A 27,559-nucleotide genomic window follows, 5' to 3' on the forward strand; every position below is an offset into this window, starting at 1 on the left:
TGAGACCTGGAATTAACTAGAGTTAATTTTATTTATGTTATTGATTATAATATTGAATATTTTTCTCATGCTTATTAGCCTTTTTATTTCTCAGTTTTGATCTTTTGATGTCCTATCTGCATTTTTCTGATGAAGTTTTCTTTTTTCCTATTGAATTACAAAAACCATTTAAAAATATAGACCTAATCATTTGCCATACATCAAAAATACACATACTAATGTGTTGTTTGTTTTTTATTTTGTTAATAGTGATTTTAGTATGGAATTTTTTTTCTTTTGGTCAGGCGCCAATCATGGGTATAAAAAGTTCTAACGTAAGTAGAGAGCATTATAGGATTAAATACACATAGAGTGAAGAAAATTTCTAAAATTTAGAGGACAGAGATATCTGAATTGAAGTTGCCAGCTTTACATGCTTTTATACTTGTCTTTTTATTTAGCCCTCTCAGTAGAACTACCAGGTCAACATTCTGAATAGGGGCATGGTGAGTATAGATCAATGGAATAATTGCCAGGGAATATAAGTGTTATGTTAGAAATAATCTTTGGATCACCTGATCAAATGGACACTGACTCAAGAAATAGGAGCAGCATGAGTATAGAGGCAAGAATAAGAAAATATGAGCAGAAAGGGATAACATTAAGTCATGTGGGGCAGAGGATTCTTGGTGTGAATAGCACAATGTAGAGTTGAACAGATTATGAGGAGCTATAAATTCCAGACTAAATAGTTTGAATCCTAGTCTGATTCTCTGGGGCCATTGCCTTGGCCAAAATGAATAGCTTGAGAAGAGGTGAACTTAACATTTTGGCATAATAGCAGTGCATTGCTTTTTTTGCCTTAGAGGTGGCCCAGCTGTGGATGGAGCCAAATCAAGGGGCTTAACAACCTTATAGTTTTATAGGCAGTGCCATCAGTAAGAGACAAAGCACCACAGATATTTGAAGGAAACAGATTAAACATGCCTGTCACTCAGATAGGCTATGTGGTAGCTTATGCAGACTACTCTGCTCTCTTTGAACTGGGTCTCTTGGGAGAAGCTTTAAAAGTGTGGCTTAAATAGAGTCACTGAGTCTGTACAGGCCAGGCTCTGAGTATGTCATGTGGGAATCAGGGTGTTTTGTGTCAGAGAATAGATGACAGTGTGAGAGCTGGAGGGTTGCATTTAAAAAGGAGAGAACATTCAGTCCTTAAAGTGTTTAACATTATTTTTAACATTTCTTCAGAAATGAGTCTCTACTCCAAGACTGAACATATTTGCATATTAATTATGTGTTCTAAGTTCTGACATTTAGTACGTACTGCATTTAGAAATAACAAAGAAAACTTATAAAGGCATCTGGCAAGGTAAATCATCTGGACCTGGATCTCAAGTCATCTTTACAAGGTGTCATCCATTGCCAAGTAGATATGGTTGCAGAATGACCTTTCACACTTCTCACCTCCACAGTTACCAAAATCCATAGAAGCTCAAGTTCATTATGTAAAATGATGTAGTATTTGCATATAACCTCCCTGATAGCTCAGTTGGTAAAGAATCCACCTGCAATGCAGGAGGCCCCGGTTTGATTCCTGGGTCGGGAAGATCCGCTGGAGAAGGGATAGGCTACCCACTCTAGTATTATTGGACTTCTCTTGTGGCTCAGCTGATAAAGAATCCACGTGCAATGTGGAAGACCTGGGTTTGATACCTGGGTTGGGAAGATCCCCTGGAGAAGGGAAAGGCTACCCACTCCAATATTCTGGCATGGAGAATTCCATGGACTGTGTAGTCCATGGGGTCACAAAGAGTTGGACATGACTGAGCAACTTTAACTACACACATCCTTTCAGTTCAGTTCAGTCTCTCAATCGTGTTTGACTCTTTGTGACCCCATGAACCGCAGCACACCAGGCCTCCCTTTCCATCACCAACTCCCGGAGTCCACCCAAACCCATGTCCGTTGAGTTGGTGATGCCATCCAACCATCTCATCCTCTGTCATCCCCTTCCCCTCCTGCCCTCAATCTTTCCCAGCATCAGGGTCTTTTCAAATGAGTCAGCTCTTTGCATCAGGTGTCCAAAGTATTGGGATTTCAGCTTCAACATCAGTCCTTCCAATGAACACCCAGGACTGATCTCCTTTAGGATGGACTGAGTGGATCTCCTTGCAGTCCAAGGGACTCTCAAGAGTCTTCTCCAACACCACAATTCAAAAGCATCAATTCTTCGGTGCTCAGCTTTTTTCACAGTCTAACTCTCACATCCATACATGATCACTGGAAAAACCATAGCCTTGACTAGACGGACCTTTGTTGGCAAAGTAATGTCTCTGCTTTTGAATATGCTGTTTAGGTTGGTCATAACTTTCCTTCCAAGGAGTAAGCATCTTTTAATTTCATGGCTACAGTCACCATCTGCAGTAATTTTGGAGCCCAGAAAAGTAAAGTCAGCCACTGTTTCCACTGTTTCCCTGTCTGTTTCCCATGAAGTGATGAGACTGGATACCATGATCTTAGTTTTCTGAATGTTGAGCTTTAAGCCAACTTTTTCACTCTCCTCTTTCAGTTTCACTCTCCTCTTTCACTTTCATCAAGAGGCTTTTTAGTTCTTCTTCACTGTCTGCCAACAGGGTGGTGTCATCTGCATATCTGAGGTTATTGATATTTCTCCTGGCAATCTTGATTCCAGCTTGTGCTTCCTCCAGCCCAGCATTTCTCATGATGTACTCTGCATATAAGTTAAATAAGTAGGGTGACAATATACAGCCTTGATGTACTCCTTTTCCTATTTGGAACCAGTCTGTTGTTCCATGTCCAGTTCTAACTGTTGCTACCTGACTTGCATACAGATTTCTCAAGAGTCAGGTCAGGTGGTCTGGTATTCCCATCTCTTTCAGAATTTTCCACAGTTTGTGGTGATCCACACAGTCAAAGGCTTTGGCATAGTCAATAAAGCAGAAGTAGATGTTTTTCTGGAACTCCCATGCTTTTTCGATGATCCAGTGCATGTTGGCAATTTGATCTCTGGTTCCTCTGCCTTTTCTAAATCCATCTTGAACATCTGGAAGTTCATGGTTCACTTATTGCTGAAGTGTGGCTTGGAGAATTTTAAGCATTACTGTACTAGACTGTGAGATGAGTGCAAATGTGTGGTAGTTTGAGCATTCTTTGGCATTGCCTTTTTTGGGGATTGGAATGAAAACTGACCTTTTCCAGTCCTGTGGCCACTGCTGAGTTTTCCAAATTTGCTGGCATGTTGGGTGTAGCACTTTCACAGCATCATCTTTCAGGATTTGAAATAGCTCAACTGGAAGTCCATCACCTCTACTAGCTTTGTTCATAGTGATGCTTCCTAAGGCCCACTTGAGTTCACATTCCAGGATGTCTATACTTTAAATTATCTCTAGAGTATTTATAATACCTAATACAATGTAAATAGTTGTCAGCATGCGGCAAATTCAAGTTTTGCTTTTTGGAACTTTCTGGAATTAAATATGTTCCTCAGATGGTTGAATCTATGGATGTGGAACCCACAGACAAGGAGGGCTGACTGTATATGGTGTATGCACAAAGTAATAAACTTTCAAGATATTCCCCAAATACTTATATATGTAAACGAGCTCTTGTTACATCTTAAATAGCAATTATAACAAAAAAAGTCTGTAATTTGGAATCAGATAGTGCTGAGTTCTAATATTAGGACTGTATAGTCTTCAACAATCCATTTTAATCAAACCAAACCTCAGTGTATTATCAAACAATTATAATACATACCTACAATGCTACTGAGAGGATTAAATAAGAAAGCATATAAAGCAAAAGTCAGTGGTGCATGGTAGGTACACATCATACAACTTTTAGTATATTGACTCATTGCAATGAATTGTCACTGTTTTAACCTTTTATGAGATTTTTTCCTAATATATCTAAAGAAAGGACCTTAGCATAATGAATGAATGAATTAATAACAGAACTTATTTACTAAATAATAAGCTCCTTTTTATTCTGTTGTCAGATTGCATGTTTGAAAAACGTTTACTATTAGCTTACTCGAGAAGTCAATTTAAAATATTAGCTCATCTTTTTGAGCCCTTCTTACATGAAGGTGAATGTTCTTAGAATAGCTTGCTCATCTTATTCCATAGTCTTTATTCCTAATGCTTTTTGATCACTTTCCAAATTCATATTGGAGAAACAGAACACAAGCAGGCAGGTTGTAAAATCTGTCACCCCATTTATTTCCAGGCTTGACTCAAATGAACTGTCCACCAAGTAAATACTGCGTTCCTCCATCACAGCTCAGAAAAACGAGGTGACATCATCCCATCAATAGTTTGCAGCAAGTAGCTGACCTCTACCAGAGTCTTCAAATACTTAGGAAGGACTATTCATTAATGAAAGTGAAATTTAACTTTGAAGAACAGAGATCAAACATGATGACAAGTATCCATATAAGTGTACCCCCCAAATTGAGGGAGATATAAAAAATATAATCCCAGAAATGTCACATGATGAAAACAGCTATTGTTGAGGAAATCCTCAGCCCAACATATGCTTTTAAGGGGTAATTTTTATGTGATTCACTAAGTTTTGAATCCCAAACTCCCAGTATCTACCTGGCTCATTTCTGGGACTATTGTAGTGAGTCAAAAAATACTTAAGACAGGTAATTTGGATATATAGCTCTCTTTTTTTAGTTTGATGTCATTGCTTTAGAAGCATAGATGCCTTAGGATTCTTTGGAAACATGGCATGTTGGACAAAAACATAGTCTGTTTTCAAAGTCTCTGATAGAAACACATTATAACCAAGAGTTGTTTAGAGTCTAACTTCAACCATAATGATTTTTCAATGCAGCAACAATATTACTATAGATTTGAATTAACATTCCCTGTTGTCATATTTACAACAGAATTCTAGACGTCACTATTGCTTGGTTGCTCCAGGATATAATCCAGATCTTCAAATATTTTGCATCTCAGGAAAACAAAATGTATTACATTACTTATAAGTTTTTAATCACAAAACTTGCTTCAGCATTGTTTTTAGCAGCTAGTTCATAATAAAGTCAACTTCACTTTCACTACTACAAGAATAGCTATAAAAACAATATCACCATTGACCATGGCTGTTGTAAGAATGGAACTGAAGCCATGTGAAAAGAAAACAGTCTTAGTGTAAGGAATTGTGAATCCACCTATACCCTTGATTAGCTTAAGAACTTGTCCAGGACACCCAACATCTTTTGTTTGTTTTTTAACTTCAAAGCACATCTGATGCTCTTACAAGAAAATAGATTGCTTATTATTGTTCAGTCACTAAGTGATGTCCACTCTGCAATCCCGTGGAATACAGCACACCAGGCTTCCCTGTCCTTCACCGTCTCCTGGAGTTTGCTCAAACTCATGTCCCTTGAGTCAGTGATGCCATCCAACCATCTCATCCTCTGTCACCCTCTTCTTTTCCTGCCCTCAATGTTTCCCAGCATCAGAGTCTTTTCTTTTCTTTTTAAATTTTATTTTATTTTTAAACTTTACATAATTGTATTAGTTTTGCCAAATATCAAAATGAATCCACCACAGGTATACATGTGTTCCCCATCCTGAACCCTCCTCCCTCCTCCCTCCCCATTCCATCCCTCTGGGTCGTCCCAGTGCACCAGCCCCAAGCATCTAGTATCATGCATTGAACCTGGGCTGGCAACTCTTTTCATACATGATATTTTACATGTTTCAATGCCATTCTCCCAAATCTTCCTACCCTCTCCTTCTCTCACAGAGTCCATGAGACTGTTCTATACATCAGTGTCTCTTTTGCTGTCTCATACACAGGGTTATTGTTACCATCTTTCTAAATTCCATATATATGTGTTAGTATACTGTATTGGTGTTTTTCTTTCTGGCTTACTTCACTCTGTATAATAGGCTCCAGTTTCATCCACCTCATTAGAACTGATTCAAATGTATTCTTTTTAATGGCTGAGTAATACTCCATTGTGTATATGTACCACTGCTTTCTTATCCATTCATCTGCTGATGGACATCTAGGTTGCTTCCATTCCTGGCTATTATAAACAGTGCTGCGATGAACATTGGGGTACACGTGTCTCTTTCCCTTCTGGTTTCCTCAGTGTGTATGCCCAGCAGTGGGATTGCTGGATCATAAGGCAGTTCTATTTCCAGTTTTTTAAGGAATCTCCACACTGTTCTCCCTAGTGGCTGTACTAGTTTGCATTCCCACCAACAGTGCAAGAGGGTTCCCTTTTCTCCACACCCTCTCCAGCTTTTATTACTTGTAGACTTTTGGATCGCAGCCATTCTGACTGGTGTGAAATAGTACCTCATAGTGGTTTTGATTTGCATTTCTCTGATAATGAGTGATGTTGAGCATCTTTTCATGTGTTTGTTAGCCATCTGTATGTCTTCTTTGGAGAAATGTCTATTTAGTTCTTTGGCCCATTTTTTGATTGGGTCATTTATTTTTCTGGAGTTGAGCTGTAGGAGTTGCTTGTATATTTTTGAGATTAGTAGTTTGTCAGTTGCTTCATTTGCTATTATCTTCTCCCATTCTGAAGGCTGTCCTTTCACCTTGCTAATAGTTTCCTTTGATGTGCAGAAGCTTTTAAGGTTAATTAGGTCCCATTTGTTTATTTTTGCTTTTATTTCGAATATTCTGGGAGGTGGGTCATAGAGGATCCTGCTGTGATGTATGTCGGAGAGTGTTTTGCCTATGTTCTCCTCTAGGAGTTTTATAGTTTCTGGTCTTATGTTGAGATCTTTAATCCATTTTGAGTTTATTTTTGTGTATGGTGTTAGAAAGTGTTCTGGTTTCATTCTTTTACAAGTGGTTGACCAGATTTCCCAGCACCACTTGTTAAAGAGATTGTCTTTAATCCATTGTATATTCTTACCTCCTTTGTCAAAGATAAGGTGTCCATATGTCCATACTTATCTCTGGGCTTTCTATTTTGTTCCATTGATCTATATTTCTGTCTTTGTGCCAGTACCATACTGTCTTAATAACTGTGGCTTTGTAGTAGAGCCTGAAGTCAGGTAGGTTGATTCCTCCAGTTCCATTCTTCTTTCTCAAGATGGCTTTGGCTATTTGAGGTTTTTTGTATTTCCATACAAATTGTGAAATTATTTGTTCTAGCTCTGTGAAGAACGCTGTTGGTAGCTTGATAGGGATTGCATTGAATCTATAGATTGCTTTGGGTAGTATACTCATTTTCACTATATTGATTCTTCCAATCCATGAACATGGTATATTTCTCCATCTGTTAGTGTCCTCTTTGATTTCTTTCACCAGTGTTTTATAGTTTTCTATATATAGGTCTTTAGTTTCTTTAGGTAGATATATTCCTAAGTATTTTATTCTTTCTGTTGCAATGGTGAATGGAATTGTTTCCTTAATTTCTCTTTCTGTTTTCTCATTATTAGTGTATAGGAATGCAAGAGATTTCTGTGTGTTGATTTTATATCCTGCATCTTTACTATAATCATTGATTAGTTCTAGTAATTTTCTGGTGGAGTCTTTAGGGTTTTCTATGTAGAGGATCATGTCATCTGCAAACAGTGAGAGCTTTACTTCTTCTTTTCCAATTTGGATTCCTTTTATTTCTTTTTCTGCTCTGATTGCTGTGGCCAAAGCTTCCAAAACTATGTTGAATAGTAATGGTGAAAGTGGGCACCCTTGTCTTGTTCCTGATTTTAGAGGAAATGCTTTCAATTTTTCACCATTGAGGATAATGTTTGCTGTGGGTTTGTCATATATAGCTTTTATTATGTTGAGGTATGTTCCTTCTATTCCTGCTTTCTGGAGAGTTTTGATCAAAAATGGATGTTGAATTTTGTCAAAGGCTTTCTCTGCATCTATTGAGATAATCATATGGTTTTTATTTTTCAATTTGTTAATGTGGTGTATTACATTGATTGATTTGCGGATATTGAAGAATCCTTGCATCCCTGGGATAAAGCCCACTTGGTCATGGTGTATGATCTTTTTAATGTGTTGTTGGATTCTGATTGCTAGAATTTTGTTAAGGATTTTTGCATCTATGTTCATCAGTGATATTGGCCTGTAGTTTTCTTTTTTTGTGGGATCTTTGTCAGGTTTTGGTATTAGGGTGATGGTGGCCTCATAGAATGAGTTTGGAAGTTTACCATCCTCTGCAATTTTCTGGAAGAGTTTGAGCAGGATAGGTGTTAGCTCTTCTTTTCAAATGAGTCACTCTTCGCATCAGGTGGTCAAAGTATTGGAGCTTCATCATCATCCTTCCAATGAATATTCAGGGTTAATTTCCTTTAGGATTAACTGGTTCGATCTCCTTGCAGTCCAAGGAACTTTCAAGTGTTCCTTCTCCAACACCACAATTCAAAAGCATCAGTTCTTCTGTGTTCAGCTTTCTTTATGGTCCAGCCATCACATCCATACATGACTACTGGAAAAACCATAGCTTTGACTATATGGACCTCTGTTGGCAAAGTGATCTCTCTGCTTTTTAATATGCTAAGTTTGTCATAGCTTTTCTTCCAAGGAGCAAGCATCTTTTAATTTCATGACTGCAGTCACTGTCTGCAGTGATTTTGGAGCCCAAGAAAATAAAGTCTGTCACTGTTTCCACTTTTTCCCCTTCTGTTTGCCATGAAGTATGTTAATGGATGCCATTATCTTTGTTTTTTGAATGTTGAATTTAAGCCAGCTTTTTCACTTTCCTCTTCCACCTTCATCAAGAGGCTCTTTAGTTCCTCTTCTCTTTCTGCCATTAAATTGGTGTCATCTGCGTGTCTGAGGTTTTTGATACTTCTCCCAGAAATCTTGATTCAAGCTTATGATTCATCCAGCTCAACATTTCACATGATACACCCTACATATAAGCTAAATAAGCAGGGTGACAATATACAGCCTTGACATACTCCTTTCCTAATTTGGAACCAGTCTGTTGTTTCATGTCCAGTTCTAACTGTTGCTTCTTAGGTTTCTCTAGAGGCAGGTAAGGTGGTTTGGTATTCCCATCTCTTGAAGAATTTTCCACAGTTTGTTGTGATCCACACAGTCAAAAGCTTTGGCATAGTCAGTGGAGCAAAAGTAGATGTTTTGGGGGAATTCTCTTGCTTTCTCTATGATCGAATGGGTTTTGGCAATTTGATCTCTTATTCCTCTGGCTTTTCTAAATCCAGCTTGAACATCTGAAAGTTCTCAGTTCATGTACTGCTGAAGCCTAGCTTGAAGGATTTTGAGCATAATCTTGCTAGCATATTAAATTAGCATAGTTGTGTGGTAGTTTGACCATTCTTTGGCATTCTCTTTCTTTTGGATTGAAATGAAAACTGATCTTTTCCAGTCCTGTGGCCACTACTGAGTTTTTCAAATTTGGTGACATATTAAATGCAGCACTTTCACAGCATCATCTTTTAGGATTTGAAATAGCTCAACTGGAATTCCATCACCTCCACTAGCTTTGTTCATAGTAGTGCTTCCTAAGGCTACTTGACTTCGCATTCTGGGATATCTGGCTCTAGGTTAGTGATCACACTATCATGGTTATCTGGGTCATAAAGATCTTTTTTGTATAGTTGTTCTGTGTATTCTTGCCACCTCTTCTTAATCTCTTCTGTTTCTATTAGGTCCATACCATTTCTGTCCTTTATTGTGCCCATCTTTGCATGAAATATTCCCTTTGTATCTCCAGTTTTCTTGTAAAGATCTCTAGTCTTTCCCTTTCTTTGTTTTCCTTTATTTCTTTGCATTATTCACATAAAAAGCCTTTCTTATCTCTCTTTGCTTTTCTCTAGAACTCTGCATTCATTTGGGTATATCATTCCCTCTCTCCTTTGCCCTTCGCTTCTCTTCTTTTCTCAGTTAATTTGTAAGGCCTCCTCAGATCTCATTACATATTAAAAATGGTTATGCTGCTGCTGCTGCTAAGTCTCTTCAGTCGTGTCCAACTCTGCGCAACCCCATAGATGGCAGCCCACCAGGCTCCTCTGTCCCTGGGATTCTCCAAGCAAGAATACTGGAGTGGGTTGCCATTTCCTTCTCCAATGCATCCATGCATGCTAAGTTGCTTCAGTCATGTCCGACTCTGTGCGACCCCATAGACAGCAGCCCTCCAGGCTCCTCTGTCCACAGGATTCTCCTGGCAAGAATACTGGAGTGGGCTAAAAATGGTTATGAGACAAACACAATGTATTTTATTTTTTTTTTTATTTTATTTTTTTTTTTTTTATTTTATTTTATTTTTAAACTTAACATAACTGTATTAGATTTGCCAAATATCAAAATGAATCCGCCACAGGTATACATGTGTTCCCCATCCTGAACCCTCCTCCCTCCTCCCTCCCCATTCCATCCCTCTGGGTCGTCCCAGTGCACCAGCCCCAAGCATCCAGTATCGTGCATCGAACCTGGACTGGCAACTCATTTCATACATGATATTTTACATGTTTCAATGCCATTCTCCCAAATCTTCCCACCCTCTCCCTCTCCCACAGAGTCCATAAGACTGTTCTATACATCAGTGTCTCTTTTGCTGTCTCGTACACAGGGTTATTGTTACCATCTTTCTAAATTCCATATATATGCGTTAGTATACTGTATTGGTGTTTTTCTTTCTGGCTTACTTCACTCTGGGTAATAGGCTCCAGTTTCATCCACCTCATTAGAACTGATTCAAATGTATTCTTTTTAATGGCTGAGTAGTACTCCATTGTGTATATGTACCACAGCTTTCTTATCCATTCATCTGCTGATGGACATCTAGGTTGCTTCCATGTCCTGGCTATTATAAACAGTGCTGCGATGAACATTGGGGTACACGTGTCTCTTTCCCTTCTGGTTTTCTCAGTGTGTATGCCCAGCAGTGGGATTGCTGGATCATAAGGCATGACTATTTCCAGTTTTTTAAGGAATCTCCACACTGTTCTCCATAGTGGCTGTATTAGTTTGCATTCCCACCAACAGTGTAAGAGGGTTCCCTTTTCTCCACACCCTCTCCAGCATTTATTACTTGTAGACTTTTGGATCGCAGCCATTCTGACTGGTGTGAAATGGTATCTCATAGTGGTTTTGATTTGCATTTCTCTGATAATGAGTGATGTTGAGCATCTTTTCATGTGTTTGTTAGCCATCTGTATGTCTTCTTTGGAGAAATGTCTATTTAGTTCTTTGGCCCATTTTTTGATTGGGTCATTTATTTTTCTGGAGTTGAGCTGTAGGAGTTGCTTGTATATTCTCGAGATTAGTTGTTTGTCAGTTGCTTCATTTGCTATTATCTTCTCCCATTCTGAAGGCTGTCTTTTCACCTTGCTAATAGTTTCCTTTGATGTGCAGAAGCTTTTAAGGTTAATTAGGTCCCATTTGTTTATTTTTGCTTTTATTTCCAATATTCTGGGAGGTGGGTCATAGAGGATCCTGCTGTGATGTATGTCGGAGAGTGTTTTGCCTATGTTCTCCTCTAGGAGTTTTATAGTTTCTGGTCTTACATTTAGATCTTTAATCCATTTTGAGTTTATTTTTGTGTATGGTGTTAGAAAGTGTTCTAGTTTCATTCTTTTACAAGTGGTTGACCAGAGTTCCCAGCACCACTTGTTAAAGAGATTGTCTTTAATCCATTGTATATTCTTGCCTCCTTTGTCAAAGATAAGGTGTCCATATGTGCGTGGATTTATCTCTGGGCTTTCTATTTTGTTCCATTGATCTATATTTCTGTCTTTGTGCCAGTACCATACTGTCTTGATAACTGTGGCTTTGTAGTAGAGCCTGAAGTCAGGTAGGTTGATTCCTCCAGTTCCATTCTTCTTTCTCAAGATCGCTTTGGCTATTCGAGGTTTTTTGTTTTTCCATACAAATTGTGAAATTATTTGTTCTAGCTCTGTGAAGAATGCTGTTGGTAGCTTGATAGGGATTGCATTGAATCTATAGATTGCTTTGGGTAATATACTCATTTTCACTATATTGATTCTTCCAATCCATGAACATGGTATATTTCTCCATCTGTTAGTGTCCTCTTTGATTTCTTTCACCAGTGTTTTATAGTTTTCTATATATAGATCTTTAGATTCTTTAGGTAGATATATTCCTAGGTATTTTATTCTTTCCGTTGCAATGGTGAATGGAATTGTTTCCTTAATTTCTCTTTCTGTTTTCTCATTATTAGTGTATAGGAATGCAAGGGATTTCTGTGTGTTGATTTTATATCCTGCAACTTTACTATAGTCATTGATTAGTTCTAGTAATTTTCTGGTGGAGTCTTTAGGGTTTTCTATGTAGAGGATCATGTCATCTGCAAACAGTGAGAGCTTTACTTCTTCTTTTCCAATTTGGATTCCTTTTATTTCTTTTTCTGTTCTGATTGCTGTGGCCAAAACTTCCAAAACTATGTTGAATAGTAATGGTGAAAGTGGGCACCCTTGTCTTGTTCCTGACTTTAGAGGAAATGCTTTCAATTTTTCACCGTTGAGGATAATGTTTGCTGTGGGTTTGTCATATATAGCTTTGATTATGTTGAGGTATGTTCCTTCTATTCCTGCTTTCTGGAGAGTTTTGATCATAAATGGATGTTGAATTTTGTCAAAGGCTTTCTCTGCATCTATTGAGATAATCATATGGTTTTTATTTTTCAATTTGTTAATGTGGTGTATTACATCACAATGTATTTTAAATGAATAACAAAAATAGAAGATTTATATTGTTTACAGTGTTCATTGTTGCTTTTAAATATTAGAATAGACTTTTTCTTTTCTTTTTTTGGTTATCTTGAGAAAGAGAATTTGTGATAACGGAATGAGTCCTTAACCATCTGCAGTGATTTTGGAGCCCAAAAATTGAAGTCTGACACTGTTTCCCCATCTATTTGCCATGAAGTGATGGGACCAGATGGCATGATCTTCGTTTTCTGAATGTTGAGCTTTAAGCCAACTTTTTCACTCTCCTCTTCACTTTCATCAAGAGACTTTTGAGTTCCTCTTCACTTTCTGCCATCAGGGTGGTGTCATCTGCATATCTGAGGTTATTGATATTTCTCCTGGGAATCTTGATTCCAGCTTGTGCTTCTTCCAGCCCAGCGTTTCTCACGATGTACTCTGCATATAAGTTAAATAAGCAGGGTGACAATATACAGCCTTGACGTATTCCTTTTCCTATTTGGAACCAGTCTGTTGTTCCATGTCCAGTTCTAACTGTTGCTTCCTGACCTGCATACAGATTTCTCAAGAGGCAGGTCAGGTGGTCTGGTATTCCCATCTCTTTCAGAATTTTCCAGTTTATTGTGATCCACACAGTCAAAGGCTTTGGCATAGTCAATAAAGCAGAAATAGATGTTTTTCTGGAACTCTCTTGCTTTTTAGATGATCCAACAGATGTTGGCAATTTGATCTCTGGTTCCTCTGCCTTTTCTAAAACCAGCTTGAACATCGGGAAGTTCACAGTTCATATATTGCTGAAGCCTGGCTTGGAGAATTTTGACCATTACTTTACTATGGACGTTGGGGTACGTTTATCTTTTCAGATTTGTGTTTTTGTTTTTTTCAGATACATAGCCAGGAGTGAAATGATAGGGTCATATGGTAGTTCTATTTTTAGTTTTTTTGAGAAACCTCCACACTGTTTTCCACAATGACTATATCAGTTTACACTCCCATCAACAGAGAACAAGAATTCCATTCTTACCAACATTTATTATTTGTATTCTTTTCAATGTTCTCATTCTAATAGGTTTGAAGTGATATCATTGTATTTTTTATTTTCATTCCCTTGATGGTTAGTAATGTTGAATATCTTTTCATTTGCCTATTGGCAGTCTGAATTTCCTCTTTGAAAAAATGTCTGTTCAGTTCTGCCCATTTTGTACAAATGAATTGCTTGTTTTTTGAATGTTAAGTTATATGAACTGTTCACATATGTTGGATATTAACCCTTTATCAGTCATTTCATTTGCAAATATCTCCTCCCACTCAATAGGTTGTCTTTTCATTTTGTTGATGGTTTCCTTTGCTACACAAAAACCTTTAAGTTTAATTAGGTCTGATTTGTTTATTTCTTTTTTTAATATAAATTTATTTATTTTAATTGGAGGTTAAGTACTTTACAATATTTTATTGGTTTTGCCATACATCAACATGAATCCACCACAGGTATACATGTGTTCCCCCTCCTCCCTCCCTTACCATCCCTCTGGGTCATCTCAGTGAACCAGCCCCAAGCATCCAGTATCATGCATTGAACCTGGACTGTCAAAACCATTTGTTTATTTCTTCTTTAGTTTCCCTTGCTTTATAGGAGGCAGATCTGAAAAAATGTTGTTGCAGTTTATGTCAAAGCTTGTTCTGCCTATGTTTTCCTCTAAAGTTTTATAGTATCTGGTCTTATATTTAGGTCTTTAATTCATTTTGAGTTTATGTTGTATATGATGTTAGAGAATGTTCTAGTTTCATTCTTTTACAAATAACTGTCCAGTTTTTACATACCTCTTACTGAAGAGACTGTCTTCTCCATTGTATATTCTTGCCTCCTTTCACATAGATTAATAGGCCAAAAGGGTGTGGGTTTATCTGGTTCTTTGTTTAGTTCCATTGATTTGTGTGTCTGTTTTGTGCTAATACCATACTATTTTGATTATTGTACTTTTGTAGTATAATCTGAAACCAGGGAGTGTGATTCTCCCAGCTCTGTTCTTACTCAAGATTGTTTCAGCTATCTAGAGTCTTTGGTGTTTCCCTGCAGGTTTTGAAATTCTTTTCTAGTTCTGTGAAACATGCCATTGGTATTTAGAGATTGCATTGAACCTGTACATTGCCTTGGGTAGTACCGTCATTTTAGCAATATAAATTCTTCTAGAACATGGTATATCTTTTCATCTGTTTGTGTTGGCTTCAGTTTCTTTCATCAGTGGCTTAAAAGTTTTCTGAGTTACAAGTCTTTTACTTCCTTAGGTAGTATATTCCATATATTTTATTCCATATATTTTATTCTTTCTGAAGGGCCAGTAAGTGAGATTGTTTCCTTAATTTCTCTTTGTGATACTTTGTTGTTAGTGTATGGAAATACAACAGATTGCTGTGTATTAATTTTGTATCCTGTAACTTTACTGAATTCATTGATGAGCTGTAATAGTTTTCTGATGACATCTTTAGAATTTTCCATGTATAAAATTATCATGTCATCTGAGAAAATGATACTTTATTTCTTCCTTTTCAGTTTGGATTCCTTTTATTTCTTTATCTGCTTTGATTGCTGTGTCTAGGATTCTAAAAGTATATTGAATATAGGCATCCTTATCTTGTTCCTGATCTTAGAGGAAATGCTTTCAACATTTTACTGTTGTGGATGATATTAGCTGAGTGTTTTTCATATATGGCCTTTATTATGTTGAAGAATGTTCCCTCTATGCTCACTTTCTGGAGAGCTTTTCCTATAAATGGATATTCAGAACTTTTCTTAAAAAGCTTTTCATGCATCTGTGGTTTTTAATCTTCAATATGTTAGTGTTGTTGTTCTTCAGTTGCTAAGTCATGTCTGACTCTTTACAACCCCATGGACTGCAGCATACCAGGCTCTCCTGTCCTTTACTATCTCCCGTAGTTTGCTCAAGCTCATGTCCATTGAGTCAGTGATGCCATCCAACTATGTCATCCTCTGTTACCTACTTCTCATCCTGCCCTCAATCTTTCTCAGCATCGGGGTCTTTTCCAGTGAGTCAGCTCTTCATATCAAGTGGCCAAAGTATTGGCACTTCAGCTTCAGTCCTTCTAATGAATGTTCAGGGTTGATTTCCTTTAGGATTGACTTATTTGATTTCTTTGCTGTCCAAGGGACTCTCAAGAGTCTTCTCCAGCACCATAGTTCAGAAGCATCAGTTCTTTAGTGCTCAGCTTTCTTTATGGTCCAGCTCTCACATCTGTGCATGCCTACTGGAAAAACAAGACCTTTGTCAGCAAAGTGATGTCTCTGCTTTTTAATACACTGTCTAGGTGTCATTGTTTTTCTTCTAAGGAACAAACGTCTTTTAATTTCATGGCTGCAGTCACTGTCAACAGTGGTTTTGGAGCCCAAGAAAATAAAATCTGTCACTGTGTCCACTTTTTCCCCATCTATTTGCCATGAAGTGTTGGGACCAGATGCCAGGATCTTCGTTTTTTTTTAATGTTGAGTTTTAAGCCAGCTTTTTCACTCTCCTTTTCACCCTTATCAAGAGGCTCTTTAGTTCCTCTTCACTTTCTGCTATTAGAGTGGTATATTTGCATGTCTGAGGTTGTTGATATTTCTCCCAGCAATCTTGATTCCAGCTTTTGATTCATTTACCCCAGCATTTTGCATGATGTACTTTGCATAGAAGTTAAAATAAGTAGGGTGACAATATACTAGCATTTAAAATGAATGCAATTTTATGGTTTCTTAATATGGTGTATCATAGCTGATTGATTTGGGGATCCTGAAAAATCCTTGCATCTCTGGGGTAAATCCTACTTGATCATTGTATATGACCCTTTCAGTGTATTGGTGGATTCAGTTTGCTAGTATGTTTTTGAAGTTTTTTGCATCTATTGTTTGTCAGTAAGATTGTAATTTTCTTATTTTGTGATATTTTTGGTTTGGGTATCAGGGTGATGGTGGGCAAAAAGAATGAGTTTGGAGGTGTTCCTTTCTCTTCAATATTTTTGGAATAGTTTGAGAAGGATGGATGTTAACTCATCTCTAAATATTTGGTAGAATTCACCTGTGAAGCCATCTGGACAGGAACTTTTGTTTTTGTAAATGATTGATTCAGTTTCATTACTGTTAATTGGTCTGTTCATATTTTCTTTTCCTCTTTAAAGAAATATTTATTTATTTGTTTGGCTGCACTGCATCTTAATTGCAGCCCTCAGGATCTTTAGTTGCAGCATGTGGGATCTTGTTCCCTGATCAGGGATTGAGCCTGGGCCCCCTCCAAGGGGAGCACAAATTATTAGTCACTGGACCACCAGGGAAGTCCCTGTTCATATTTTCTATTTATCCCTGGTTCAGTCTTGGGAGATTGTACATTTCTAAGAGTTTGCCTGTTCCTTCTAGATTGTTAATTTTCTTGGTTCATTGATATTCATAGTAGTCTCTTATGATCCTGTGAATTTCTGTGGTGTTAGTTGTAACCTTTCCTTTTTCATTTGTGATTTAATTGATTTGGGCCCTCTCCCTTTTTGCTTGATGAGCCTGGCTAAAGATTTGTCAATTTTGTTTATTTTTCAAAGAACCAGCTTTTAGTTCATTGATTTTTTTCTGTTGTTTTTTAATCTCTATTTTATTTATTTCTACTCTGATCTTTATTTCCTTCCACTATTTGGGTTTTGTTTGTCCCTCATTCTCTTGTTCTTCTGTGTAAGGTTAGGTTGTTTATTTGAGATTTTTCTTGTTTCTTGAGGTAAGTTTGTATTGCTTAGAACTGCTTTTGCTGCGTTTCATAGGTTTTGTATTATCATATTTTTATTTTCATTTGTCTCGTGAATTTTTTATTTTCCTCTTTGATTTCTTCCATCATCGTTGGCTCTGTTTTGTAGTGTATTTTTAGCCTTATGCTTCTGTTTATTGCCATTTTTCTTGTAATTGATTTCTAGTTTCATGGTGGTGTGGTCAGAAAAGATGCTTGCTTTGAGTTCACCTTTCTTAGATTTACTGAGGTTTGTTTTGTGGCCTAATATTTGATCTGTCCTGGAAGATGTTTCATGTGCACTTGAAAAGAATGTGTATTCTTCTGCTTTCAGGTGGAATTCTCTCTATATATATCAATTAAGTTCATCTTATCTAATGTTCATTTAAAGCCAGTTATTGATTTTTTTTCTAGATGAGCTATCCATCAATGAATGTTGTGTTAAATTTTCATTATTATTGTGTTATTGTCAATTTATCCCTTTATGTTTATTACTCATATTTATTTATGTGTTCCTATGCTGGACTGGAGAAGACTCTGATGCTGGGAGGGATTGGGGGCAGGAGGAAAAGGGGATGACGGAGGATGAGATGGCTGGATGGCATCACCGACTCAATGGACGTGAGTTTGGGCGAACTCCGGGAGTTGGTGATGGACAGGGAGGCCTGGCGTGCTATGATTCATGGGGTCGCGTGCAAAGAGTCAGACACGACTGAGCGACTGAACTGAACTGAACTGAACTGATGCTGGATTGTGAAAGTGAAAGTGAAAAGGGCTTTCCTGGTGCCTCAGCTAGTAAAGAATCTGCCTGCAATGCAGGAGACCTGGGTTTGATCCCTGGGTTGGAAAGATTCCCTGGAGAAGGGAAAGGTTACCCACTCCAGTATTGTGGCCTGGAGAATTCCATGGACTGTATAGTCCGTGGGGTTGCAAAGAGTTTGACATAACTGAGTGACTTTCACTTTGACTTTTCATGCTGGTTTCATGTGTATTTACAATTGTTATATCTTCTTGGATTGATCCCTTGATCATTATGCAGTGTCCTATTTCATATCTTATTACAGTCTCTACTTAAAATCTATTTTGTCTAAATATTACTACAACTTTTGTTTCCATTTACATGGAATACTTTATCTCTTCAGTTTCAGTCTGTGTGTCTCTAGATCTGAAGTGAATGTCTTGTAGGCAGCATATATATGAGTCTTATTTCTATATCCATTCAGCCACTCAGTGTCTTTGGATTTGGACAGTTAGTCCATTTACATTTAAACTAATTATCAGAATGTATGTTCTTACTGCCATTTTGTTCATTGTTTTGGATTTGGGGGGTGGCATCTTTTTCCCTTTTTTCTTCATTGATTTTCTTCTCTTGTGAGTTTATGGCTATTTTTAATGTTATGTTTGGATTCATTTTTCTTTGTTTTTTGGTGTATCTGTTACAGATTTTTGTTTTATAATTACTGTGAGGTTTTTGTATAGCAGTCTATTATAAACATAGTTTAAGTTGCTTTTCTCTTAATTTCTAATGCATTAATAAAATGTGCTTTTGTGCTCTCGCTCCTTATAATAGTTTTGATATCATATTTTACATTTAATTGTTTTATGTAGGTCTTAACTGCTTATTATGGATATAGATGATTTTACTACTCTTGATTTCTGCTTTATTGACTATGCCAAAGCCTTTGACTGTGTGGATCACAACAAACTGTGGAAAATTCTGAAAGAGATGGGAATACCAGACCACCTGATCTGCCTCTTGAGAAATCTGTATGCAGGTCAGGAAGCAACAGTTAGAACTGGACATGGAACAACAGACTGGTTCCAAATAGGAAAAGGAGTACGTCAAGGCTGTATATTGTCACCCTGTTTATTTAACTTATATGCAGAGTACATCATGAGAAACACTGGGCTGGAAGAAGCACAAGCTGGACTCAAGATTGCCGGGAGAAATATCAATAACCTCAGATATGCAGATGACACCACCCTTATGGCAGAAAGTGAAGAGGAACTCAAAAGCCTCTTGATGAAAGTGAAAGAGGAGAGTGGAAAAGTTGGCTTAAAGCTCAACATTCAGAAAACTAAGATCATGGCAACTGGTCCCATCACTTCATGGGAATTAGATGGGGAAACAGTGTCAGACTTTATTTTTTGGGGCTCCAAAATCACTGCAGATGGTGATTGCAGCCATGAAATTAAAAGACACTTACTCCTTGGAAGGAAAGTTATGACCAACCTAGATAGCATATTGAGAAGCAGAAACATTACTTTGCCGATAAAGGCCTGTCTAGTCAAGGCTATTGTTTTTCCCGTGGTCACGTATGGATGTGAGAGTTGGACTGTGAAGAAAGCTGAGCACCGAAGAATTGATGCTTTTGAACTGTGGTGTTGGAGAAGACTCTTGAGAGTCCCTTGGACTGCAAGGAGATCCAACCAGTCCATTCTGAAGGAGATCAGTCCTGGGTGTTCATTGGAAGGACTGATGCTAAAGCCGAAACTCCAGTACTTTGGCCACCTCATGTGAAGAGTTGGCTCATTGGAAAAGACTCTGATGCTGGGAGGGATTGGGGGCAGGAGGAGAAGGGGACGACGGAGGATAAAATGGCTGGATGGCATCACCGACTCAATGGACATGAGTTTGGATAAACTCCGGGAGTTGGTGATGGACAGGGAGGCCTGGTGTGCTGCAATTATGGGGTTGCAAAGAGTCGGACACGACTGAGCGACTGAATTGAACTGAATAGCTTTGTGTGTGGGATATTACCTACATGTACTATACATTTGCCTTTAGTGGTCACTTTTTAAATTTTATAATTTTCTCATTTCTAATTCTGGCCTTTTCTTTTTTCACCCAGTGGATTTCCTTTAACCTTGTTTGTAAAGCTGGTTTTATGGTTCTGAATTCTAGCTTTTGCTTTCTGTTAAGTTTTTGATCTCACCATTAAATCTGAAGGAGAGTGTTGCTGGATTGCATGTGCTTGGTTGTATGTTTTCCCTCTCATCACTTTGAGTTTTATCATATCACTTCCTTCTGGACTGCAGAGTTTCTGCTGAAAAATCAGCTGATAGCCTAGCCTTATGGGAGTTCCCTTGAATATTGTTTCTTAGTTTAATATTTTCTCCTTATCTTTAATTTTTGTCATTTTAATTACAGTGTGTCTTGGTGTGTTCCTCTTTGGTTTCATCCTCTGTGGGACTCTGTATTTCATAGACGTGGATGACTGTTTCCTTTCCCAGGTTAGGAAAGTATTCAACTCTTGTGTATTCAAATATGCTCTCAGTCCCTTTCTCTCTCTGTCCTTCTTCTGGGACTTCTGTAATGCAGATGTTAGCGTGCCTGATTGTGTCTCAGAGGTATCTTAAACTATCTTTATTTCTATTCATTCTCTTTTCCGTTGAGTGGCAATGATTTCCTCTATTCTGTCTTTAAGCTCACTGACCTGTTTCTCTCTATCACTTAGTCTATCACTGACTGATTTATTCTAGTGTATTTTTCATTTCAGTTATTGTATTCTTCAACTCTGGTTGTTCTTTATGTTTTCTCTTTGTTAAAAACTTCTTGTAATTTCTCACTCTGTGCATTCATACTTCTCCCAAGTTAATTTGTTATCTTTAACATCATTAGTGTGAACTCTTTCTCAGGCTTCTGATCTCTGCTTCATCTAGTTCTTCTGGTGTTTTCTCTTGTTATTTCTTCTGCCACCTCATTTAGTGTAGGAGATCAGATATGGAGAGCTGAATTGATCATCCTCTTGATTTATGTGTATCACTTCATCAAGGTCTTGATGAAGTTTTTTTTATTTTTTTTATTTTTTTTTATTCTTTGTTTATTTTATTTTGTTTTATATCATTTTATTGTTTTATTTCTCTCCCTATCCCCCAACTTTAACACATCCTCCCCCCCTTATGAGGAGTCACTGAAATATCATTTTTGTATTTTTCTTCAATCCACCTTCCATAAAGTTACATTGAATTTAAAAAAAATCATGTCTTGGATTTTGTTATTATACATGTTAGAATTTGCAGAAATATCATTGTTCTGCCTTTCTGTTTTTACATATTTTTACTCAACATTGTGCTGTTAAGATTCAACTCATATATAGGTAAATCCTGATCACATGATAATATATCACTAAATTTCCCTTTGGTGAAGGACTTGTTGTTATTGTTAAATCCCTTTATTTCTTAATGACTTAAACTAAAGGTTGAAGTTCTGGTAGGTGATTCAGATGACCACTGATCTGATCTCACCTCAGTAAGCGAGAAACACTTACTGGATGCCACAAGCACAACAGATTATTTATGAGATGTAAGGAATCAAAAGATTACTTGAAAACTTATGCCTAGATTGAAACTAAGCAATTATATTTTTGTAAATAAAATATTTATACTTACAATACTTCTGTTATTTTTCAGTGGAGATAGTTATACTAGTATAATTACATTAAAGTGGAGTTTACCAGACCACCTGATCTGCCTCTTGAGAAATTTGTATGCAGGTCAGGAAGCAACAGTTAGAACTGGACATGGAACAACAGACTGGTTCCAAATAGGAAAAGGAGTACGTCAAGGCTGTATATTGTCACCCTGTTTATTTAACTTATATGCAGAACACATCATGAGAAGCTGGACTGGAAGAAACACAAGCTGGAATCAAGATTGCCGGGAGAAATATCAATAACCTCAGATATGCAGATGATACCACCCTTATGGCAGAAAATGAAGAGGAACTCAAAAGCCTCTTGATGAAAGTGAAAGTGGAGAGTGAAAAAGTTGGCTTAAAGCTCAAAATTCAGAAAACGAAGATCATGGCATCCGGTCCCACCACTTCATGGGAAATAGATGGGGAAACAGTGGAAACAGTGTCAGACTTTATTTTTCTGGGCTCCAAAATCACTGCACACGGTGACTGCAGCCATGAAATTAAAAGACGCTTACTCCTTGGAAGGAAAGTTATGACCAACCTAGATAGCATATTCAAAAGCAGAGACGTTACTTTGCCAACGAAGGTTTGTCTAGTCAAGGCTATGGTTTTTCCTGTGGTCATGTATGGATGTGAGAGTTGGACTGTGAAGACGGCTGAGCACCAAAGAATTGATGCTTTTGAACTGTGGTGTTGGAGAAGACTCTTGAGAGTCCCTTGGACTGCAAGGAGATCCAACCAGTCCACTCTGAAGGAGATCAGCCCTGGGATTTCTTTGGAAGGAATGATGCTAAAGCTGAAACTCCAGTACTTTGGCCACCTCATGTGAAGTGTTGACTCATTGGAAAAGACTCTGATGCTGGGAGGGATTGGGGGCAGGAGGAGAAGGGGACGACAGAAGATGAGATGGCTGGATGGCATCACTGACTCGATGGACGTGAGTCTGAGTGAACTGTGGGAGTTGGTCAGGGAGGCCTGGCGTGCTGCGATTCATGGGGTTGCAAAGAGTCGGACACGACTGAGCGACTGATCTGATCTAAAGACTTTAAAGAAAGATTAGGACCTGTTTTGATGAATTTGAAATATATTCCTGATGTCTGATTCTTTTTCTGTGTTATAAATAGATACATTTGTATCATTTTTAAAAATCTAATTTCACATGAGTGAATTTGTCTTTATCTGATTTATTTCACATAGTATGATAACCTCTATTTTGTTCTTTTTATGGCTGAGTAATGTTCCATTATATATAAGCACTGCACCTTCTTTATCCATTCCTTTGCCATTGGATATTAGGTTCCTTCCATATGTTGACTATCGTGAATAGTGCTGCAGTGAACTTTAGGGTTCATATATCCTTTCAGATTATGTCTTCTCAGGAGATATGCCCAGGAGTGGGATTGCTAGGTCATGGTAGTTCTGTTTTTAGTTTTTTAAGGAGCCATCATACTGTTCCTCCATAGTGGTCATGTGTGTGTGTGCTCAGTTGCTCACTCATGTCCGATTCCTTGCACCCCATGGACTGTAACCCATAACGTTCCTCTGTCCATGGAATTTTCCAGGCAAGAATACTGCAGCAGGTTACCATTCGCTTTTCCAGGGGATCTTCCCAACCCAGGGATCCAACCCACATCTCTTGCATCTCCTGCATTGACAAGCGGATTCTTTACCAATGCACCCCCTGTTGTACCAGTTTACATTCCTGCCAATGGTGTAAGAGGGTTTTCCTTTTCTCTACACTCTTTCTAGCATTTACTGTTTTTAGATTTTTTGATGATGTGCTTTCTGACTGTGAAAGTTGATACCTCATTGTAGTCTTGATTTTCATTTCCCTTATTATTAGTGAGGTTGAGCACCTTTTCATGTGCTTTTGGGCCATCTATATGTCGTCTTTGGAGAAATATCTGTTTAGGTCTCCTGCCCATTTTTTGACTGGTTTGTTTGTTTTTTTGATATTGAGCTGTATGAACTATTTGTATTTTAAAAATTAATCTCTTGTAAGTCACTTCATTTTTTTTTAATTTTATTTTATTTTTAAACTTTACATAATTGTATAAGTTTTGCCAAATATCAAAATGAATCCGCCACATCATTTAAAAATATTTTCTCCTATTGTGTGGGCTGTCTTTTCATTTTGTTTATGATTTCCTTTGCAATGAAAAAGCTTTTAAGTTTGATTAGGTCCCATTTCTTTGTTCTTGGTTTCATTTTCATTACTCTAGGATGTAGATAAGAAAGTATTTCTGTGATTTGTGTCAGAGAGTGTTCTGCCTATGTTTTCTTCTAAGAGTTTTATCTGGCCTTAAATTTAGGACTTGATCCATTTTGAGTTTATTTTTTTGTATGGTGTCAGAGAATGTTCTAATACAGTTTTTACAGCACCACTTATTGAAGAGACTGTCTTTTCTGCATTGTAAATTCTTGCCACTTTTGTAATGGATTAACTGACCATAAGTGTGTGAATTTTTCATAGAGTTTCTATCCCGTTCCGTTGATCTGTATTTCTTATTTTGTGCCACTGTTGTACTCTTTTGGTTATTGTAGCTTTATAGTGTAGTTTTATATTTTGTATTATTATTTTTAATACAAAGCCCTTTTATTTGTAGATTTGACATTTAGCCAACTGTAAACACATTTAAGGGGATTCAGCTACACTGAAATTCTTATCAGAATGTTTGGATGCTCTTGGACAAAAGGAAGTCTTTAAATTGAAGATTTACAATATTGTATCAATTTTGGGTATACAGAAAAGTGATTCAGTTATGTATATACATATTTTTACAGATTATTTTCCAATATAGGTGATTGCAAGATATTGAATGTAGTTCCCCGTGGGTTTTTTATTTTTGATGTAGTGTAAATGGGATTGTTTCCTTTATCTGATTTGTTGTTCTTAAATCAGAGTACATGAGAGAATCACCTGTTCAGCTTTTAGATGTTTTAGACTCCTGGACCTTGCCCCTGCCTTTTAAATCTTAGGATAGGGCCTAAGAAATTATATTTTTAGGAAGTTCTTAAATGATTATTATGTACCCACTATGGCATCAACTGGAAAACTACTGCATTATAATGTATCACTTATTTTACATTATTTTTTAAATGAAAATCAATTATATACCATTAGAATGTTATTCATTTATGCCAAAGTTATTAGTTTTCATTTAAAATTAGTTTTATATTGTTGTATATAAAAGAACACTTACTTACATATTATAACTAGCACTCTAATGTATCTGTTAAATTAGATTTTGAATAGTATTAAAGTGAATACAGATTTGAGAAAAATATGTGTGCCAATATTTGAAGTAAACCTACAGTTGAGAACTCCTGCTGAGAGTGATTCTTCAGAAAATTCTGAAGAGAACTTACATGAGTCTGACAAGTGCTCTGAAAAATCTGCAATATATGAAGATACATCAGAAAATGAAGTCAATGTTTTCATTAAACAATCAAGTGAAGAACTACTTCCAATGAAGAAATCAAAAAGAATGAGTTACAGCCATGAAATTCTTTCAGGTAAAGTAAATGACACTATTAAAAGTGAGAGGAAATATCTTAGCAGCTGGAAAATAACATGTGAGAGAAAATTTTAGTAGTTTATGTATTATCAGTTAATGTCTATGATTTTTATAAATGTAAAAGGATAAATTAAAATAACACATAGAAGAAAATTTTAGTAGCTATGAATTTATCAGTTAATAGTCTATGAGTTTTATAAATGTTAAGGACTCCTGAATTTCTTCTCAGATCTCCTTAATCAGAATCTGGGGATGGGGTGTACTGCTAGAATTCCGTCTTTAAAGTAACCTTCCCAGTTTATTCTTAGGGTTTTAGAAAGTACTGACAATATAACCTTGTTAATTAGCTGACATAAATATCAGTTTTTATATAAAAATAAATTTTTATTCTGTTTCTTTTGATGGATTCTGATAGAACTAGACTTCGATACTGAGTTTGAGAAAAATTGCATGAATGATGAGTAAGTACTAGATTTTTTTGAAATTACAAGTAATTGTATTTTATGTTACTGTATTCTTCTTATATATGCTTTTATTATTTTCTCTTAGACTTCTAGAATTCCCTACAAATCTCTTTATAACTCCCAACAGATTGGAGTTTTCAATACAAATTCAAAATATGGTGGCTGCTATTGAAAAATGCATAAGTAAGTATTTTTTAAAGTTCAGTTAGATTCACTGTCTTTCTTTGGCAACATCCCAGGAATGTGCAGACATTACCGTATATTAGAAAGTTATAAACTCACACTCTTTGGAATCAATCAATGTGAACTTCAAATTATTTGAGGATGTGTGAATTATACATATGGCCATTGAGTGCCTAACTGTTGGGAATTAGGTAAATAGCCCAAGGTTCTGATTTTTTCAATAATGTACTACAGAATTTTATAGACTTAAATAAGGCATGTCTTTTATGTCAGAGCATAACATTTGTATTATTATTTTCACCTTACATTTTTATTAATAGTTTTCAGCATATAGGTCTTTCATCTCCTTAAATTTTTTCCCAGATATTTTTTGGATGCAATTTTACATAGGATTTTTTTCTTTTTACTTTCCCTTACTAAATTTTCATTATTAGTGTAAGAAAATACAACAGGTTTCTGTGTTTTAATATTGTATTTTGCTGAATTCATTTATTCTAATAGTTTTTGTGTGGATATTTTTAAAGTTATCTTTATGGAGTTTCTTATCATTTGCAAATAGTGACAATTTTACCTTTTCCCTTCAAATTTGTATACTTTTTCCCTTTTTCTTCTCTGATTGCTGTGGCTAAAACTTTCAATACTATGTTGAATCAAATGAGTGAGAGGAGGCAGTCTTGTCTTATTCCTGAATTTAGTGGGAAAGCTTTCAGATTTTCACTGTTTGGAGTGATTTTTGCTGTTTGTCATAAATGGCCTTTATTGTGCTGAGATAACACCACTTATGGCAGAAAGCAAAGAAGAACTAAAGAGCCTCTTGATGAAAGTGAAAGTGGAGAGTGAAAAAGTTGGCTTAAAACTCAACATTCAGAAAACTAAGGTCACGCCATCTGGTCCCATCACTTCATGGCAAATAGATAGGGAACAGTGGAAAGAGTGAGAGACTTTATTTTGGGGGGCTCCAAAATCACTGCAGATGGTGACTGTAGCCATGAAATTAAAAGACACTTGCTCTTTGGAAGAAAAGTTATGACCAACCTAGACAGCATATTAAAAAGCAGAGACATTACTTTGCCAACAAAGGTCCATAGAGTCAAAGCTATGGTTTTTGCAGTAGTCATGTATGGGTGGGAGAGCTGGACTATAAAGAAAGCTGAGCATCAAAGAATCAATGCTTTTGAACTGTGGTGTTGGAGAAAACTCTTGAGAGTCCCTTGGACAGCAAGGAGATCCAACCAGTCCATCCTAAAGGAAATCAGTCCTGAATATTTATTGGAAGGACTGATGCTGAAGCTGAAACAATACTTTCGCCACCTGATGCAAAGAACTGACTCATTTGAAAAGACCCTGATGCTGGGAAAGATTGAGGGCAGGAGGAGAAGGGGATAACAGAGAATGAGATGGTTGGATGACTTCACCGATTCAATGGACATGAGTTTGAGTCAACTCTGGGAGTTTGTCATAGACAGGGAGGCCTGGCATGCTGTAGTCCATGGGGTCGCAAAGAGCTGGACATGACTGAGCAACTGAACTGAACTGATTGTGCTGAGATCTGTTCCCTCTGTACCCACTTTCATGAGTTTTTTTCATGAAT

General features: G+C 37.0%; 1 protein-coding gene across 1 annotated transcript in view; it reads left to right on the top strand.

Moving 5' to 3' along the window:
- Positions 1-27,559, top strand: part of DNAH14 (dynein axonemal heavy chain 14) — a 440,851-nt gene that overhangs the window by 134,838 nt on the left and 278,454 nt on the right. The window contains exons 14-16 of the mRNA XM_055583763.1: positions 25,049-25,319; positions 25,737-25,782; positions 25,871-25,968. Coding sequence (XP_055439738.1) covers positions 25,049-25,319; positions 25,737-25,782; positions 25,871-25,968 — 415 coding nt within the window. The remainder of the gene's footprint in view (positions 1-25,048; positions 25,320-25,736; positions 25,783-25,870; positions 25,969-27,559) is intronic.

The sequence above is a fragment of the Bubalus kerabau genome, chromosome 5, assembly GCF_029407905.1.
Source record: "Bubalus kerabau isolate K-KA32 ecotype Philippines breed swamp buffalo chromosome 5, PCC_UOA_SB_1v2, whole genome shotgun sequence".
NCBI lineage: Eukaryota > Metazoa > Chordata > Mammalia > Artiodactyla > Bovidae > Bubalus > Bubalus kerabau.